The sequence below is a fragment of the Dipteris shenzhenensis genome, chromosome 25 (genome assembly GCF_047967505.1).
Source record: "Dipteris shenzhenensis isolate YYH24624 ecotype China chromosome 25, Dip_SZ_1.0, whole genome shotgun sequence".
NCBI classification, from domain to species: Eukaryota; Viridiplantae; Streptophyta; class Polypodiopsida; order Gleicheniales; family Dipteridaceae; genus Dipteris; species Dipteris shenzhenensis.
Window position 1 is genome coordinate 28,402,792 of NC_141620.1, and position 21,215 is coordinate 28,424,006.

At 45.3% G+C, this 21,215-nt stretch overlaps 1 protein-coding gene across 1 annotated transcript in view; it reads left to right on the forward strand.

The window, feature by feature from the left end:
- The first annotated feature begins 18,760 nt into the window (after positions 1-18,760).
- LOC147885702 (uncharacterized) overlaps positions 18,761-21,215 on the forward strand; it is a 38,613-nt gene continuing 36,158 nt past the window's right edge. Inside the window, exon 1 of the mRNA XM_087396196.1 lies at positions 18,761-20,612. Coding sequence (XP_087252322.1) covers positions 18,761-20,612 — 1,852 coding nt within the window. The remainder of the gene's footprint in view (positions 20,613-21,215) is intronic.

A 21,215-nucleotide genomic window follows, 5' to 3' on the forward strand; every position in this document is an offset into this window, starting at 1 on the left:
TCAGGATCCATCCAATGTCCGGGGCTCACACATGGCTTCTCCTCATATGGGGGCCTTACAACTTGAGCATCTTGGACCACTGGTGGTTACTAGGAGGGTGGGGCATTGAGCATATCTAACACCCCCCCTCAATGTCCACCCGTAGGTGAACTACCTTCTCGGCCCAATGCCAAGTCTCTGAAGATGACCCTAAAGCTGATCCTTCCCGAGTGCCTCGGTGAAGATATCTGCTCCATTTTGCTCTGTTGGATAGTAGACCAATTCCACTATCCCGTCCTTGATCAAATCACACACATAGTGATATTGAATCTCTATACGTTTTGTGCGCGCATGAAACACTAGTTTTTTAGCAATGGCCATGCAACTTTGATTGTCGCACCTCAGCACAGTTGCCTCATCCTCTTGCACTCCCATGTGCCATAAGATCCTCCTTAGCCACACTGCTTCACTTGCAGCAAAACATGCTACCTTGTACTCAGCCTCGGTAGAAGACAATGCCACTGTTGGTTGTTTCTTACTGATCCAAGAGAAGATACTTGAACCTAAAGAGAAACAATATCCAAAAACTGATTTCCTGGAATCAACATCTCCAGCCCAATCTGAGTCACAATGACCAGCCAAGGAAGTGACCGTACCATAGGTGATGCCATAATCAAGAGTGCCCTTCACATACCTGAGCACCCGCATCCCTGCATTCCAATCATTCTCCCGGGGCTTATGGAGAACCTACTCAAAACACCAACAGCAAAACTGATGTCTGGTCTGGTGTTGCACAGATAGATGAGACTGCCGACCAACTTCTTGTACCTCCCGATGTTTGCTGGTGGTGAGGCATTCTCCATAGACAACCTCGCATTTACCTCCATAGGTGTAGCTATCTCCTTGCACTCGAACATACCAAATGCCTTTAAGATCTCCCCTGCATATTTTCGATGAGAGATGAAGATCTTGCCTGGATCTTGCCAGACTTCAATCCCCAAACAGTAGTGCATCAAGCCTAAGTCTGTCATCTCAAACTCCGTGCTCAACGCCTTTCTAGTCTGCTGGATTATGTCTTCATAGTCACCTGTAATAAGGAGATCATCCACATATAGAAAAATAATAGCAGTTTTTTCACCTTTCCTGTATACATACAAGTTAGCATCTGAGGCACATCTTTTGAAGTTTAATTTATGAAAGAATTTGTCTATCCGTTGGTACCATGCTCTTGGGGCCTGTTTCAGCCCGTACAAAGCCTTCTTCAGCTTACATGCCTTGTTCTCAGAATGGTGGGCCTCAAATTCAGGTGGCTGAGCCACATACACCTCCTCCTTGAGGTCACCATTCAAGAATGCTGATTTAACATCCATTTGATAAACTAGCCACTTTTTATGAGTAGCCACCGATAATACTGTGCCAATACTAGTCATTCTGGCAGTTGGAGCGAAAGATTTCTGAAAATCAAACCCTTCAACCTGCGAAAATCCTTGTGCAACCAATCTGGCTTTGTACTTTTCCAAAGTCCCATCGGCCTTGTACTTTACCTTCCAAACCCACTTGGTGCCAATAACCTTTCTGTTAGGTGGTCGATCTACCAGCTCCCAAGTTTCATTCTTCATGATGCTGTCATATTCTACTTGCATAGCATTTTTCCAACCTCAGTCTGCAAGTGCTTCCTCCAAACTCGCAGGCTCCTTTACTTTTGCAATAATCTCAGCCATCAAGGCCATATTGACTATGTGAGCAGAAGCCCTCCTTTGCTCCTCGATTCTCTGAGACTGCCTTGGTCCATCTGCATGCTGCTCAACAGACATAGGCATCTGGTTATCATGGTCGTAGAGTTGCCTTACCCATCGCGGCAATGGCTTTTCTGGTGGTGTAACAATAGGTTGGTGACTTATACCTTCATCATCTGATATTTCCTCCTCCTTCATAGCTCTTGGGACAGGTCCATAGTGAATTACCTCTTCACTTGATGATAAAGTGGAAGAGTTTTTCTCTGCCTCCACTGCATGTGGCTGCTCCTTGAACACCACATCGCGGCTCGCTATGATCTTCTTTGCCTCTTGGTCATACAACTTATAGGCTTTCTTCTCATCACAATAGCCTAAGAAGATACATTTGGTGCTTTTTGGTTGTAGCGTGTTTCTCTCTTTGTCTGGTACATGCGCATAGCATTCACACCCAAACGTTCTGAAGTGGGAGACAGATGGCTTCTTACTGCTATAAGCCTCATGTGGTGTTTTACCTTTGAGTGCCTTTGTATAGCTGCGATTAAGGATGTAAACCAAAGAATTGATAGCCTCAGCCCAAAAGTGGTTTGGCAGTCCAACACCTTTCAACATACACCTCCTCATCTCCACCATGGTCCACATTTGGTGTTCAACAACCGAATTTTGATGAGGCGTATGTAGTGTCGTTGTTTGTCGCTTGATCCCTTTGCTCTTGCAAAAATCTCCAAACTCTATAGAAACAAACTCACCACCACCATCCGATCTGATTCAGATGCTCGCCGCTTTACCTAGAGACCTCGTAGGGCACCTCACAGATGTTCGTCTGCTTGGTCGAGGTTTCTTCTAGGTTGTTTTTTACTCCCAGGGTGCAGCAGGTACAGTGCTTTAGGCCAGCCCCTTAGCACTGAGCTCGAAGAGGATTTTCTTGACGCCCTTCTCGTTGGGTTTTCACCTTGTGGAGGAGGATAGCCAGACGACTTCACTCTTCATCAAATTCCCCATCCTCCTTCAAGTGTACCATCGACTCTTACCTTCCATCGGAGCTGCTTTCGGGATGGTCACCAAGATCCCCCCCCTCCCTGGGATGTCTTCTTCAACAATAGAGGCAATCAGGTCGAATGCGGTACAGCGTGTTTGGGTCATTGTCTTTGACCCTAACGTCACAGATGACCACATCATGCTCCAGTGCCCAGATGGCTCATTCTTCAGGCAGAGCCGAGATCGCTGGGAGACACAATCAGTGTAGGATTTGCAGGACCCCTGGGCACTTTGCCAGAGATTCTCAGAGATTGTCTAAGGAAGAGGAAAAAGAAAAGGCCTAAAAGGTCCACAAGTGAAGCGCCTCATAGCAGCACCTCGGTTGGACCACTTCACGATCTACTGCACATCCTACAACTTTTTGTGTTGCTGGACCTTCCACCTTTTCGCCCAGGATCCAGCTACAACCTCTCGTCCTAGACCTTCTTTTACAGCGCGACCAGGACCGTCAGCACATCATGTTCCAATCGTCCCACGTTGGGTGCCAGTCAGAGTTGTTGAGCCAATTCCACCTCAGGAGGCTACTGATGGCGCCACGAACCCTCCCTTACAGGCATGAGATATTCTTGTTCTAGTTCCTTGTGCTGATGAGGTTGTTCCTGTCTCCTCAAATGTTCATGTGGAGGAGCTTCCATCTATGGAGCAACTCGTTGTTGAAACCCGTGCCTTACTCCATGCTAATGCTACTTATATGGCCTTGCTTCATCAGCAGCCCCCTTTCTCTTTTGCTCCTCTTTCTTCACCTCTTGACAAAGGCAAGGGGATTATTGCTTCCACTCCACCTTCCGTAGGGATCCTCTGCACACCTGCACCAGAAGCATCACTCAGGAATTCTTTTGCAGTTCTTGCAGACATGGCAGAGTTTGAGTTAGAGGAGTTTGTATCCTCTACCTTTGGGGAACAGGTTGTTCAGATCATTATGGACAGAGCTTCCCCTTTTGCAGGTGTGGGAGCGCTTTTCCTAGTTTACTTCCCTCCTCTTGATAGGAGGAATTTTTCCCAGGAGAGGGATGTCTTCGCCACCACGTCAAGTAAGGTTTTTCATCTGGCCTCTTACTCTCGCCGATGAGGATTGTTAGTTGGAACGTTCAAGGCCTCAGAGGTGTACCTCACTCTTGCCGTAGGCAGCTGATTTGTAACCAACTTCATCCATGTGTTATTGGGGGACCTATTGATATTCTTATGGTTCAGGAACACAAACTGGATGTCAGGGATTGTGCCAAGTCGAGTAAGCTTCTCTCAGGGGCATACTTTTTGGTCACTTGCCTTAGGCACCAGGGGACGTACTTGCATTTCAGTTTCTTCTTCGATGCCCCCCTTGGTGATTGGACATGGGATCATAGTTCCCGCTAGAGCTGAGTGGATCATTCTTTTGATTGGTGGACGTAAGGTTGGTTTCTTAAACCTCTATGCCCCCAATTCAAGAGGGGACCGTGTCCTTCTATGGAAGGAGCTGCTTTGTTGGTCATGCATTGCAGAGTCTTGGATCATTGGGGGCGATTTCAACATGGTTGAAATGTCCACAAACAAAAGAGGAGGTACGGAAGATGGTATCTCCCTTATCACTCTGATGCAATCTTGCCAAGAACCAACCCCTTATGTTGCAACACCTTCATCTTCCTACATGCTCCGTGACAAACTTGATTCGCTACTTCACCTGCCAGTTGCTCGACTCATCCCAAAGGTCGCATATCTTGATTGCGTGGTTTCTATATTTTCCCGATTCAAGATCATAGAACAAGCGTCGGTCCCAAATCAGACATGTTTAGTGGCTTTTCTGACATACAAAAAGTTCCATTGCAAGCCTAGCAAATGGTTGTCCCATAGCAAAGTCGCCCTTGATAATACCAAACCCCATCAAAGGTATAAAGTCGCCCCACGACTGGGGAATCATTCGTGAAAACTAAGACTTGCAACACAAGTTGAATGTGGTACAGTTAATATTTTGCCTTGCCTACTTTGAAAAATGTCATGTGGCCCCCACAACTTTAATAAAAAGGACTATTGGCGGTTTCGCATTTCCAGCAGAAAACAAGGGATGTCGGTGGCTGAACTTCTGGAAAGGGGACTTTGACTCTTTACATTCGCAAATCGCTTTCTGCATCAACGAGCAAAGTGTCTTGTTTTATTGCAGTAGTAACAATAGTAAGCAGGTGGTATAATCACAAGGTGTCCTGCTAAGGATCAGTTCATTTGTTCCAGCCAAAGTGGGCAACAATTACTCACACACAAAAGGTATATCTAGTTGGTCTTTTATTTGACACTCACAGTGCCTTTCAAATCATTCCAAAATTTTTCCCTGCATCTGGATAAACCCAACCATTTACACTACTGTTTAAAGCTAAGCATTGGTAGTCGCTCTCAAATTTGATGACATTGTGTGACACTTCTGCATGAACATAGCGCTACAAGCCACCAATGAGCTTTAATTTTAGCATGTCGTGGGCACCTTGTCTTGAAGCTCATCCGTATGAAGATACAACCTCACCAAAATGGTTTTTCGTGGGCAGCCTCAGCCATATATTCCTTAGGGAATGGAAGGATTCCCCCTTTTTCTTAGAGACTACAGCAGGGTTGAGGTGGCACTTTCCTCAACCTTGGTTTCTTTCCAGCTCATTCTGAGTTTTATGTTACCTATTTCAGGGGGGTTTCCTCATGCACAACACGATGTATTTCCGCTTTGAGCTTGCTCACGCGAGTTTTTTCATACTTAATAGAAGTCTTTCATGGGGGGGGGAAAAAAACTTGGAAGGATAAAATTACAATCCTCATTAGAGAAGGAATGTCAAAGAAACAGTAACCTTAGTTAAAAGCTCTTCTTGCTTGTATGAGAGACCATTGAGTGAAAGAGAGGATGATGTTTGCAAGACTTCAGGACACACCCACATTGAGCACTTGTAAGATTCAAAACGTCCTTGCACAAGGGGACATTAGATAGATTAAAGAAGAGACCTGCAAGATGGTGACCTGTCTTTGCAGGGGGTACCAAGACTTCTAAACACACCTAGTTGCCAAGTTGAGGATGCTGCCATAAAAGCTCTAGGTGTATATTGAATACTTGTATGTATGGTGTGATGGGGTAGGGAATCTGGCTCATCCTCTTGTAACATGCATGAAAACTATCCCCTGATGCTCATACATGTATGTGCTACTCACAGAGTGTTGAAGACTTGTTGAACTGGCTGCTGCTGACTGAAGCGTACAAATGCATCGGGTGCAAATTGCTCCCCTTCACCAGTTGCAATCCCCAATCTTTATTTGCTTCTTAAGCCTGCCTTCACAAAGCATCCCGTTCCAAATACTCCGCTTCTGCTCAATATGTATGGTTGAAATCTTGCTTTAAGTGTATCTGAGAGATGTTGGTGACCAAACCCAGAGTCTATGGGCCTTGCAGATAGTGGGCTGCATCGTGGCCATTGTGGTAGCTGGTGTGAGGCATTCTGGGAGGACTATGGACGGAGTGGTCCCCACATTTTGTTGTCAAGAAGACTTGGCATACTCCTTGTTGGATGTCATGGTATCCGCAACGGAGTGGATCGTGTGAATCACAAGACCACCATGTATCCTTTGGCTTAAAGCTTCCGACAAGTCACAGAATGTCTGCATGAGGTATTGGGAGGCTGCCTTTTGCAAGACACACCTGGGTATCTTGTCTCCACTACCGATGACCTCATTGCTTGCTCCCTTAAGCCACCATGGGAACAACAGACGAAGCTCCTCATAGAGGCATGGGATGCTGAAACTGGTGATGAGGCAAAACCCTCCTCTTTTGCCCGACATTTTTTATTCCTTGAAGAGAACAGGTCTCACTATCCATTCCACTATTTGTTGGTATGCCTACTAGTGCTGCCATAAGGATTGGACCTAAGTCCGGGTGGGGGATATGCTTTCATAACAACTCCCAACCCCATTCCTTCATGACTTAGCTATACCACCAGACTATCATTTTTTCTTAGCATAAGTTTCACTCCAAGAAACTTTGCGAGTTTGCCCCCCAAGTTAGGTCTCATACCAATGCAACCTGCATGCAAGCTATCTGTTGAATGTCACACGCATGCACATGCTACAAAGTGAGTGTGAAAGCATGTATTAGCTATCGAACTCAAGTAGGCATGTGCTGCTTCGCAAGGTGAGCCCTGAAAAGCAAATGATGTTTGTTGAGCCAATAACATGAATGATTCCAATTCTAGGAAGGCATACTGTGGATGAATGTTGGGCATCCCTGTGGGATCGACTGCTCTATGAACTGCCGAACTGGGGCTTTGCTGAATTGCTTGAAGCTTGAACTACTGATGCTCAAGGCAAGGCCCCTTATATACAGCTAAACTCCCCTTCGACTTAGTTGATTAAAAATTCTGCTAACCAGCCTGCAGGGTCAGCTGTGGGCCTGCTGGCCTGGCCTGTATAACCTGTCAGATTTCTTGACCTGCTGTCTGCTGCCACCGCCCTGCCTGCAAGATCCATTGCTGCTGTTTCCTGCCTCGGTGGAAGCCTGCTGGTTTACTGATTGCTCCTGTCAAACTAATCAGCAACTGCTGTTGCTGTATGATAATCACGTCACAGCCACCTGTTGGTTATGATAATCACGCCACAGTCACCTGTAGGTTACGATAATCACATCACAGCCACCCGTTGGTTACCTGACTGTGAACTCCTGTACTTAGCTTCGGCTGCTTTTATGGCAGCCCTTTCATCCTGCCATGACATGAAACAGTCTGGCGGTGCAGAGAATGCATCATCAATTTTCAAATATAGGAGTAAATACTGCTTACTGCTCTATCTAGACAGCCATGGACTGAAAGCTAGAAGGGTATCTAGGATAAACTAAAATATTTGTAACATATTCGTCCCCAGCTGCCAAGTATGAAAACATGCTTGGTAGACGGAAAGTTTAATTCACCGCAGGAGCCATCCATGCCTCCATCCATCTGGCTGTACAAATTTCTACTCTCTTATTCACATGTCATGTCTCGCCTTAAACCTCTTAAGGCAGAATTTATTCACCTGTTCTTCAAGTATTTTCCCATTATGTTCCTTCAACTCAATGCCCCATTTCTAAAGGCCTTCAAGATCACATACAATCCTTCCCATTTGTAAAGGCGTTCAAGATCACATAATCTCCTTCCCACCTCACCAAAAACTTCTTGTCCAGCCAATGATCAAGCCAGCTGTAATATTTGAGAACCAAATCACCACCCTCATAAATTTCTGCAAGAACTTTATCATCTATCCTGACCTTCATGATTTTTTGATACGTTTCATTTAAGATCAAGGCTTCTCGCCTTTGTTCATCTAGATTCTCCAAAACAGACAACCTTGCTGAAAATGCTTTTGCCATATCTGAGTCATGCTACACAGCCAACCTCAAGGTGGCTAGTTCTGCTCAATCAGTAAGACTGCTTTTGTCCCATACACTAGATGGAACGGGATAGCTTTCGCGGCCACCTTATGAGTAATACAATCTACCCACAAGGCTGTAGTCAACCACTTGTCCCATTCACTCCTGTTTCTTTCAATCATCTTAGCAATGGCATTGCACAGGGTCCCATTGTTCTTTTCTACTAGACCATTACACTGAGGATAATAGGCTGACGAACACCTATGCTTCACACAGAAACCTTTGATAGCAAGTTCTATAACACCTCCCTCTGAACGCAGGGCCCTGATCTGTCACAATTTCAAGAGGGCATCCAAACCATGAACAATTGTTTTCCACCAAGAAATTGGCCACCCTCTTGGCACTGCAGTCTGCCACCGCTTTGGCTTCAGCCCATTTGATAACAAAATCTGTAGCCACTATAATATAATACTTCCCATGGCGGGAGCATGGTAGAGGCTCTAGAGTCTATCCCCCATTTTTCGAAAAGGGCCTAATACAAGAACAGGGGGCGTGTAGCAGGCCCCTTTTCAGCTCTCTCTTTTCCCGAAAGCTTGACAGGTATGGCAAGTGGTACACCATTCCTGAATATCTCTATGCATACTTGGCCAAAAGTACCCTGCTGCCAAAACCTTTGTAGCTGTATTTGCATGTGCAAAGTGGCCCCCACAGATATCCTCATGCCATCACTTTCTGTGCTTCCACCTTCCCGATCACTCTCCACAGCACCAGATCTTTTCCCATGTACAATGTATCTCCCAACAGCTTGTAAGGCTTAGCCTTCACAAGCAACTTTTGTTGTTTCTGTCTAGACAACCTCCCAGGAGGTCTCCCTTCTTGTAGGTAATTTTTTATATCCTGTAAACTCTCTAGCCCTGATTCTAAAACCAAAACACTCACTGTCTCATTGAGAGCTAATGCATCATGCCATGCATTTTTCCTGCTGAGAATGTGCAGAAATGAACTCACCTCCAACTGTATGCGTAACAGTTTTGCTTCTTCCTGCAAAGGTTTGAGTGTCTTGTTGTGCACTTGCCAAGCTCCTTGCATGTGGCATAAAGAATCCCCACAGACACGAGACCTCTGAATCCCAATTTCTCGGCAGTGTTTCTGGCCATGTATCAGGCCAAATACTCAGCTTCATTATTCAAGGATACCGAGCTTACTTCTTTCCCTTCCGCTTGACAACAGGGTCACATACACATATTTGTATACTTCCCTTTCCAGAGTATTTTGGAAATGCCCCGTCAAAGTATAAAGTACAGCGGCTCACTCAATTTTTGGTCTTGCTCTGTGGACTGTTTTGCAGCGAGCTTCTTTTCTTTCTCCTTAAATTTTTTTTTTCATGAAAAATACTTCTATTAAATATGAAAAATACCCGCGTGAGCAAGCTCAAAGCGGAAATACATCATGCTGTACATGAGGAAATCCCCATAAAATAGGGAACAGAAAACTCAAAATGAGCTGGAAAGAAACCAAGGTTGAGGCTGAAAGTGCCACCTCAACCTTGCTGTAGTCTCTAAGAAAAAGGGGGAACCCCTCCATTCCCTAAGGAATATAACCCTCCTAGTTGAGGCTGCCCGCGAAGAACCCTGCATGCTCGCCCAACTGGCCATCAATGTGTGAATAGTGTCAGCCCAAATACTTGGCAAGGTGTGCGAGGAATGGACCTGAGATCCGTCTAAGGCCTGTTGGAGCATCAATAGAAACATGGTGTGGACACAAGATGAAGAGAAAGTGTGTTTATTCATATGAGAGATGGCCAATATATAGGCACTGGTTACACTCCATGTATGACATCATATGTGAGCTCAGTAGAGCATCTAGATCCACAAATTTCTCCCAGTATCTCTCAATCAGGTCCATGATTCTCTCAATCACACCTACTAGAACCTTCTACCATCTAACCTGGTCACACTAACCACCATGTGGTGACACACAAACTCACACAAACCTTGTACCCCTAGGTCCATTACATCAATTTGTCCTTCATTCCCTCCCACAAATTGATGACCTCATCCCTCAGCAGTAGTACATGGGATGCTCCATGGCTTGCCCACCATCATGTGGCAACACACATAGCCCCAACCTGTGACTCACTCCTAGGACTCTTGGTTTACAACTGGAAGAATAGACAATGACTATGTATGGAAATCCCCATGGGTCCAACAAGGTAAAACCTCAAACAAAGGACTAACAATCATTTAAGAATGGACTATCCATGGCAGAGAACCATTATTGACTCCATCACACAAACTAAAAATCTAGAAGGCAGGGCCAATGCCCTCCTAGATGAAAGTCTCCTCATTGATAGAGGTCTTTGCAACATCTTTGACTTTCTTAAATGTTGGTGAAGTCATCCTTGTCTTCATGGTTTCCGAGATCACAGGCATATCATTGATGTAGCTTCTTTGTTCCTTGATCTTCACTGCTCCTTTCTTTGTAAAATAAACTTCCAAAAGAATAGCAATAGTAGCTTCTAGTCGCTTGGCCTTAGAGACATACGCATGCCTTTCTTGTTCAATTTTATAGGTATCCTTACATAAGGCACTCATGGTAAAGAGGGTCTTACCGCTTGGTATAACAAGGGCAGTGTCTACTCTTGTACTACATAGGAGCTCATGATTGTATGACAAAGTATAGTCAATCAAATACAAGTTCATTTCATACATCATGAAAGATGCTGAAACCATAACTAAGGCATCTTCAATCAAATAAGCAACATAATGGTTGTAGTTGAAACGTTTGTTCCAATCATATCCATTGGAAACCATCATGCATATCATGATACACCCATTTATCATATAAGTCTTTGTCACTATAAACATGAGTATAGAATACTTCTCCAAAACACTCTCAAAGTATAATGCCATAGTCAAAGAAGTCAACCAATGCTCTCCAAAGGCAAAGAGCATGCTGGGAACAAAAGCCCTCAACAAATTTTGAGGTTTGACTTGGTCAACAGAGTCAAACTCAGTCAAACATGCCAAAAATGATCAAGCTTCATACAGTGATCTTGGAGGTCAAAATTCGTCACTTTAGGAGCAGCATTCATGGGGGTTTTCACACAAAATGAAAGGCTGAATACCAGAGAAGATTCACCAGAGAAGAACCGCGCAATCATGCATCACGTCGCCCAGCATTACACAGTGAATTATGACTGTAAAATCGACGAGTGTGGCCCGAATACTTCACCAACAGAGACAAAATTCCATCAAGAAGTAGCCCTTGGGGTCGCCCAACCTCCTACAAGAGGAATTTGAGAATGGTTTAGGTATGCAACCAGCATTGCAAAAATCCCGCCATGAAGAAGAGGAAGCGGCACACAAAATCGGCGACGATTTGGGAAGATCCTTCTGGTTAGAAAAGTCGCCGATACATGAACAATCTCTAGCTTGAAAGATTCCTCAATCCATCGGTCGGATGCTGAGTATTTGCTCTTGCAAAATCGTGGGCAAAGGGGAAGACTCCATGAAAGAGAGAAAGAAGCTTGGTAGGGATGACCACGTGGCAAAAAGTCAAGGCTCAGTCAACCGGCTCTGATACCACATGATGGAACAACAGCAAGGAGACAATGGAATGAAGCAAATGGAGAGTGTTTATTGAAGAGTGGAGAGCCTAATATATAGGCACCAAGATACATCCAGTGAACATCATAGATGATGTCATAGTAGAAGCCACCAAGATCCTATAATCATGCCACCATCTCCATGAATCTCTCAATCACACCTATTAGAACCTTCTACCACCTAACCTGGTCACACTAACCACCATGTGGTGACACACAAACTCACACAAACCTTGTATTCCTAAGTTACACCCCATTACATCAATTAAGGCCTCTGTGCATTTGGCCCTCCAAAATCTGCCAAGCAATGATGCTAGCTAGTATCTCCCAAGCAGCATCCCCATTAGCATGTACTGGTCTATAGCGGGAGATAGGCACATCCTCCAAAGAGCAAGTTCCGACTAGGTGACGTCAAATCATTATGGCCCAAGAAGCATCCTGCCACTCAAAGAAGATCTGAGGCCTTGATAGGGAGAGCCAAGTTACAGATCCCCATGTCATGAAGAAACGAGAAGGAGCAAAGGTATTGAAGGACCTTGGCAATTCCCATCCAAATGGCTCTTGCATGCTTGCAGTCCCATAGACAATGATGAATCGACTCAACAGTAGCAGACGAGCACCTAGGACAAGTGGGGTCTGCCTCAAATCTAGACCTCCACGTGTTTACTGCATCCCTCCATGAATAGAAAGCCAAAAAAATACTATTTCTTCGGAATCTCCAAAGCCTCTGCCAAAAGACCCTCTGCAAATCAGCGGAAACCTAATAACTCTCCCATGGAAGGTCTCCAACCTCTACAGCTGATCTGGAACTTCCTAGCATTACTGACCGTGTAACCAAAAAAAGGAAGGCTCTTCTCTTGGTCCCCTACAACAATCCATTCCCACTCTTCGGGGTCCCACTGAAGAAACTTTATGTGGACTCCTCCAAAGAGCCACAACCTCCAAAGAGAAAGACGAGGGCTGCGATGCAGAGTCCTTGCCCTAATCCAAAAAGCTTATGATCCTGACAGGCTGAAAAGGCATGCCCAAAAGAATATCTTCTGAAGAAATAACCAGCCTGCAACTTGCCTGTACATCAAAACCCAAGGCATCCTTGTGCGCTCCTAAAAAAGCTATAACTTGGAGAGGAATGCATGTCCTCGAGAAGGCCCCCATCCACACGGAACAAACAACGGGCCTGTCATCTGTATTCACCCAATCAAGGGGAAGGGCTTGTCATCTGTATCCACCCAATCCAGGGGAAGGGCTGCATATATCTGAAGTATCCTCCCCACACATCCTCTGAGGTGACTAACCGTTTGCTGTTGACGAACTTTTGGAAGCCTCTTGAAGGCTTTCCAAGAACTTACAGAGGCGGCAAGGCCTCTCTCCCACCTAGACCATTGCATACAATGAGACATACCAAGCTTCCTACCATGTTCATCAAGTATACTGTCATTGCATATAATCGGCTGCCTGTCAATCTCTTCGACAGAGGAGGGAGGAACTCTCCAAAGGGTACTTCTGAAGCTGGCCCAAGCCTTCAGAATCCCAACCATAAGCGGAGAGGAAGGAGACCTGAGATGGGCTGAGGTGAAGATCCATATGGTGCTGTCCATGCAATCTCCCTCTGAGGAGGGCTGCAAGCCTGAATACCATGAATGATTTTTTTTTTCCTAAGGCTCATCCCCAGGCATAAGTCCTCGAACCACAAACTTGCAAAGCAAGGCCCTGCATTGCAAGTCCTAATCTATGATGTTTAGACCCCCCTCTTGTGTGGGAAGGATCAAGATGTCCCAAGCTAATCTGGCAATATTCTCGGTAGTGCCATCTAGCCCGTTCCATAAAAAATTCCTGATTGGCCTTATGAGCTGAGTGATACAATCTCTGGACTTGCACCAACAGGAGCACACATACCAGATTGTGGCCAGCAAAACCTGATTCACAACCACTACTCTGGATGCAAGGTCTAGTCTAGCTGAACGCTTCCTCCTAATGCTCTCCAACACAGGAGCAAATTGCTGTGAAGAAGAGATACCCAAACTAGCCTGGCATCCTAGGTATCTGACTGACACAACCCTCTGAATCCATGTGAAATCCAAATCAGTCCCCCCAATTTGGAGTGTCATCGTCATAGATCCAAGAGCCATTGGACTTGTTCCAATTGATGTGAGCATTTGCTGCAATACAAAACAAGTTACAAACCCAAAGCTGTCCTGAAGGAAGTGAGAGTCTGAGGAGAGGCCTCTAGGAAGATAGCAGTGTCATCTGCTAACTCGTAATCCACAAGGTCCTCTTTCTGTCTGAGCAGAAGTCTGAGCCCAAGAATGTCAGCTCAAGACCTAAGAAAAATGCTCATAGCCTCACCACAAAGAGGAAAAGAAAAGGGGCAAGAGGGCACCCCTAACAGACTGATCTGGAAATCTGAAACCTGTCTTCCCTAACCCCTCCTATGAGCACCTAGCTGTGGGCTGACCTGTACAAGGCTGAGACCCCTCTGATCCATGCATCCGGAAAACCAAAGTGATGAAGGGTGTCCTCCAAGAAGTCCCGATCTACACTATCATAGACTTTTTCAAAGTCCAGGAGTAGAATTGCAAGCTTTCGACTGCTTTTCATGGCCCACTGAGAAGCTTCCCAAAAGGAGAATATATTATAAAAATGCTTCTGCCATGAACAAACCCTATCTGTGTATCATGAATAAGATCAGCGAGGAGTAAGAGATGCAACCGCAGGTAGATTGCTTTCGCTAGGATTTTGTAACAAGTGCCCAATAGAGTGATGGGTCTCCACTGCGACACCAAACTTTTGCACCCCCCTTTTGGGATTATATGTATGAGACCCTCCATAGGTGAGAGCAGGCATCTCACTGGAGTCCCAAACGCCCTGCAGGGATGAGGTGATGTGATCCCCAATCATATCCCAAAAGGTCAAGAAAAAAGACAGTGTAAGCCCATCTGAACCTGGGTACTTACCCTTATGAAGGGCAAGAAGAGCAGTCCTGAATTCTAGGTTGGTAAAAGGTGCATCAAGAAAGACTCTCATATCTGGACTCACCAACCTAGGGAGGATACATTGCCAAATGACCTGTCTGGCACCATCTGCAGCCACACTACCAAGATCTGATGAAAGAAGGAAGGCATAAAAATCTGTAGCTATGAGCATGACGGCATCTGGATCTGACTGCAAACCCCCGTCTGAGTCAATAAGCTGAGAGCCACTCTCTCTACTATGTATGGGGCCATGAGTAGAGAAGAACTACTTATTGACTCTACCTCCCATCTGTATCCAGAAGGACTCTCGTGCATGAAGGAAAACTCTGCTCTCTGATCCAACAAAATCTGCTGATGAAGCCTTGCTACATCAAGGCGCTCTTGAATCCAAGCATCGAGTAGCCTCTTCTAGTCTTCCCTTTGCAAATCTGCCAACTGATGGCAAATACCTATCTCTCCTCTCAGAATGTCACATGTCCTGGTACTAGCAACTAGGTGATAAAAGTCACTAATATTAGAGAGGGCTGCTGCCATATGTGAAGGGGAGGGCACTCCACCCTGCACATGAGAAACCCAGATCTGCAAAGTTGCCTCTGAGAGGTCCTCCTTTGCATAAAGGGTATCAGGAATCCTAATGCTGGCAAACTGTCCTCTCAAATGCAGCTTGGAAACCATGAGAATCACTGGACGTGATCCGAATTGAAACCCCAGGGGCAATGCAAACTAATCCTCCTCTATCCAAGGCCCAATCATCAACATAAAATCGATCAATCCGTGCATGGATAGGCATTTGCGGCCTCCTGTTCGACCAAGAATACAGGAGTGACTGTGACAGAAGCGGAGGGGTTTGCATTTTAGTTTCTTAGGCGCTGGCCTCAAAAGTTTTGCTTAGGTTGAGGATATCACAAGGAGGGTAGAGGGGTGACTCCAAGGTCGGGATCCTAAAGGTTTATGCCCTAGCATGTAGACAACACCGCCCTCTCCTTGTGGAGACGATTGATAGTCTTCCGGATGTTGTCTCTTAGGTGATTGCAACAACTTTAGAGTTCAAGGAGGACAAGCTTGGTGGTGCCTCTTTGTCCGCTATGCCTGTGGCTGAGTGGAGTACTTGGGAGCAGTCCATCTTTATTATCAATGGCCGAGACCCTTGGAGAGAGGCGGAGTTATCCAGATTACCCAGTAGCCTTTATCTCTCCTTTAACCAGAGGTGGCATGACGGATGTTAGAGTGACTTGATATTGGGTGATGCATAGGGAGGGAGCCATGGGCATTTCGGCAGAGACAATGACGTCAGACCACTCCTCGATTGTGCTCCACCTAGAGCAGCCCTGTCGCAGGGACTCCCTCAAAAGGGGGTTTATATACCTAATGCTTGACTACATGATAAGAAGGTGAAGGAGGCCGTGGTGGCAGGGATTTGGCAGCAGCCAGAGAGGTCACCCGCAGAAGGGTGGGCATCCTAGGTAGCTAAGCAATACATAGGAGCAATGAGGAGCTTCGGGCGCAGGCTCTCCAGCGATGCCAATCTCTTAAGGCGTGTGAGCAAGAGTTGAGAAGACTTCTTCCATTGAGAGGCTCAGAGAGAAAGATCTAGCCTCTTAGTGGCTTTTAGATCATTATGAGAGCACTAGGCTAGACCTTCAGGTCACAAAGATCCTCTAGCCAAGTTTCCTCCAATGCACATCGGGTGCAACAGGGAGACAAGATGACCACACAATATTTTCAAGCGGTTGGCCCTCGCTTAACAGGTACATAGCTTCAACAGCTGTGGTATGCAGGTGTTTCAATTGCACTTAGACCCAAAGGAGATCTTGGAGTTGACCACATGCTCTATTGGCAATTGTTTCAGTCCAAGGAGTTGTCCCCCTAGATCCTTGCAGCTAGGAAGGTAGTCTAGGCCCATAGCCTCCTAGAGTATGAGCAGATAGGTAGAGGCCCCTTTCACTAAGGAGGAGCTTTCGGAGGCCCTCAAGACCCTCCCTTCAGAAAAGTGCCCGGGAGGATGGTGTCCTTCTTTAGGTGCTTGCGAGAGATCATTCACACCCCCCTTAGGTTGGCATTTTAGGTAAATTTTGACTCTGGCTCGCTTCCCCAGTCATTGAGCTGAGGATTGATTTGTTTGAATGATGATTTGGCACGACTTTGGATAGCTAGAACACCTTAGGAAGAAGAGGATGCTGATAAAATATCTCAGACGAGGGCAGCAAATCAAAAAATCTGAATCCACAATTGGAAGCTTCAGAGGAGGAGGAATATTTGGATTTCTTCATCATTTTTCACGGACGACTGGCAAATTCACAATGACAATGATGCAGCATGAAATCAAGTTGAAGTCCGATGCTAAGCTGGTAGTTCAAAACATCCTAAGGTTGGCGGTGATTCAAGCGGATGTTTTGAAGCAGGAGATAAGTAAGCTCTTATATATAGTGTGTGATAGGTACTCAAGGTATTACCTGATTCACATTGCTGAGGAAGAGGAAGATGACGGTTGTGACACCCTGGAGAACTTAATGCTTTCCGAGTCATGCTATTTGGTCTGGTTAGTACATCAGCCACTTTCCAAAGGTTAATGTGTCATGTGTTCGAACCTTATTTGGGGAAATTCATACGAGTCTTCATAGATGATGTTTGCATCTACAATTCGGTTGGGAAACATTTGGAGAATACTCTTTTAGCTCTAAAAATAATAGATGATGCTCTAGTAAATGTCATATAGTAGACGACAAAGCGAGACTTATTTTAGCAGAAGGGATTGAAATGAACCTTGAGAAGGTCTCAACAATACAGGCTTTGCCAGCACCAAGAACAACCTAGTATCTGAAAACTTTCTTGCAGAAAGTCATGAATTATGGGACATTTTTGTGGGAATGGACCCGTATCTGAAGACTGTCTTACAGAAAGTCATGTATTATGGGACCAATTTGTGGGAATGGACTCAGGTGCTTCATCCCGTTCATCAGTTGACAAAGAAAGGGGCTGAATCTGTATGGCCGGGACAAACCTAAAAGTCAAAGAGAAAGGGCCTATCATGATTCCACTTGACTCGGGGAAGAATTTCTCTATCACTGTCATTTCACCCAAGGATGCCACAGCTTCTGTCTTACTATAGAAAGGAGAGAAGGGATATATGCAGTGTGTGTATTATGCTAGTCTAGTCATCGCCTAGTGGATGTTGAAAGGAGGTATTCAAAGGTAGAGAAACAGGGGATGTCTTTGTTATATGCAAATTCGGATCCTACTGTTGCCTAAGCACTTCATCTTTTTGGCTGATTCACTGATCATGCAGTATCTCATAAAAAATGTAAGCGCGCAGAGGGTATGGGGGTTCCCAAGGCCCGCCCCCTAGCTATGCAAAGAGCATCTCTGAGAGAGAGGAAAAATTAGGCCTTTATATCCAAGGCCCCTCAATACACACATTTGATTATGGGATTAGTCCCACACAATTGTCCACGTGCCAAATGTTGCTCCCTCTCGCTCTCCACGCTGCTCCCTCCCCCTCTCTATGCCTCAGCCCTCTCCTCTCCCTCTCCCTCTCCCTCTCACTCAGCCCCTCCCTTCCCCTACCCCCTCCCTCCCTCAGCCTGCCTACCTGCCCCCCTCCCCCCGCCCTCCAGCCCCCTCCTCCCCCGCCCTCAGCCTGCCTCTAACCCTGCCCCTTCTCCCGCCCCTCAGCCTGCCCTCCCCCCCGGGTCTTTCTCACCTCTCTTCCCTCCCCCTTCCCCTCTTCCTACCCTCTCCCCCACCCCTTCAACTTGCATCCTCTCTTTTCTTGCCTCCCTCCTCCCTACCTACTTCCTCCTCTGGGACCCAGAAAGAACTCAAAGTAATGTTTTGGAACTGCAGAGGTTTCCCCTGGCAGAAGGGAGCAGGGCTTAATGATGTGCTTGAGGATGCAGATGTAGTCTTTCTTGCAGAGACATGGGAGAGGGATACGCATAGACTACCTCCAATCAATGGATACATAATACATTCGATATGCCAAACACACACTGGTACAAGAGGGCAAGGAGGAGTTGCATGCTTATACAAAGAACACTTACAAGATAGTATTAGCATATGCAAAGATGACCCTTACAAACGATTCATCTGGATCATGGTGAAAGCAGAGCCCCTACCAATTTTCATAGTTGGATGCTACATACCGCACTCGGGGTCAACATACTATCAACGATATGATAGAGATGCATCAGATCCATACGGAGACTTATGCTCAGATTTGGTGGAATTTAATTCCAAGGGGAGAGTATTGTTTCTAGGAGACATGAATGCACGCATTGGGGACACCCAGTTTCAGTCACTTACAGGACATGAATATGACAAAGATAAAGAAATTGAGATAGACCCCAAGTGGCAGAGATACTCGGAGGACAAGGAAGTAAATGCACATGGAGAGGCATTGACAAGCCTAGTGAATGGGCTTAATATGATAGTGCTGAATGGATCAGGCCTCTTTCCACATACAAAAGTTCCAACATGTTTCCCAGCTAGTGGAGGGTCAAGTGTGATAGACTACGCCTTAATTTCACTAGATGCAGTACATTTGGTACATGATTATATAATTGGCCCAAAATATCCAGAATCAGATCATACCCCCCTTTATCTCAAAATGCACATACCTCATTCGGCAGAAACTACAGCCCAGGCAGCAAAGAATTGGTCTTTTCGGATGGACATAGACAAGAGGGAGGAGTATGCTGACACCACTGATGCTCTTATTAAGAATGTTTGCAGGCTGAACTGGAGTGAAATGAAACAGGCTTTACTCTCAGCTGCACATACAGTCATGGGACAGAAAAAGATCAAGAGAGTAAGCACAAAGGGTTTACCACAAAACAAATGGTTTGATGGTGAATGCATAAAAGTCAGGCTGAAAATTAAACAGATGCCAAATGACTTGCAACGTAAAGAGGCTGAAAAGCACTTCCATGCACTTACTCGGAGAAAAAAGAGGAAATATCAGTTAGACAAAGAGTGGCAAGATGCCATTGATTTTGCTAAGAACCCGAGAGGAACATGGAGACAAACTAAAGGGAGATCAAAAGAAATCATGGGAGACTTCACAGATGAGGAAATGCTCCAATATGCCAAGCAACTTTACACCCATCCACATGCCTTACCTATATTCACAGACATAGCTCACTACAATAGCCCACATATTTTCTCTTTGGACGATGTGAATGAGGGCTTGAAGAAAATGGCCAATGGAAAAGCAGATGATACATTGCATATAAAGGCTGAGCTACTAAAATGGACAGGGGACTACACACGAATATGCCTAGTCTCTTTGCTTAATGATGCAATTGCCAATGGCTTCCCCCCAGAGTGGCAAGAAAATTGGATAAAACCAATATATAAAGGTGGAGATCGTAACCAGCTTTCCAATTATAGAACCATCATGGTGGGATCCACCATGGCCAAGCTCTTTGGCACAATCATTGAGACAGAACTTAGTATATGGGCAGAACTAAATGGTAAGAGGGCCATCGGACAAGCTGGTTTTCGAAGAAACCATAGCACTGTGGATCACTTGGTCACACTACGGGTTCTAATGGAAGAGAGCCGGTTGCAAGGAAAGCCTCTCTATTGTTGCTTCATAGATTTCAAGAAGGCATTTGACACAGTGCCTAGAAACAAGTTGGGGGAAAGAATGGACCAATTAAGAGTGCCAAACCACTTAAAAACAGCAGTTTTCAGATTGTATGAGAGGGTAACTTGCCAACTCAAAGGCAGAAACGGATTGTCAAATACATTCCACAGTAATATGGGGGTTAAACAGGGTTGCCCTTTGTCACCAACATTATTTGGACTATGTATTGACAGATTGGAGGAGTTGGCCAAAGAAATGATGCAAGAGCAGCAGCTAGAGGGCCCTGAAATATGTGCATACACCGTACTACTGTTGTTATATGCAGATGATGTTGTCTTTTTCTCATACACAGCAGAAAGTATGCAGAGGATGATGCCCATTCTACACAAGCTCTGTGCAGAGAGTGGACTCATGGTAAATGCCACCAAAACTAAAATGATGATAGTAAAAACAAAGCAGCCTGCAAACACCCCAAGTATTATGTTCAATGAGCAGGAAATTGAGAGGGTAAACACATTCAAATACTTGGGAATAGATGTGCCAGCAAATCATAGATGGAATGATTGTGTCCATAGAAGGATAGATGCTGGGTGGGGAAAGTATTATCATTTTGAAAATGACTGCAGAAATAGTGACACTAAGAGATGGAGCATCAAACGGATTCTATTTGATGCATATGTGGTGCAAACAGTGCTATATGCAGTAGAAGTATGGGGAGGAAGCATCTCAGCATCAAAATGGAATGATATTGAAAAAATACAGAAATCATTTCTAAGACGGCATCTAGGAGTCAAAATTACTACACCGTACTCAATCATGCTTATTGAGACTGGTACAAGGCCCATTGAACTGAGAGCACTACGAAGGGTTTTCAAATATGTGAAGAAGGTCAAGAACATGGGGTGGCAGAGATTACCAATGAAAGCATGGGAAGCAAGTAAAAGGCCTCAAAAGACAAACA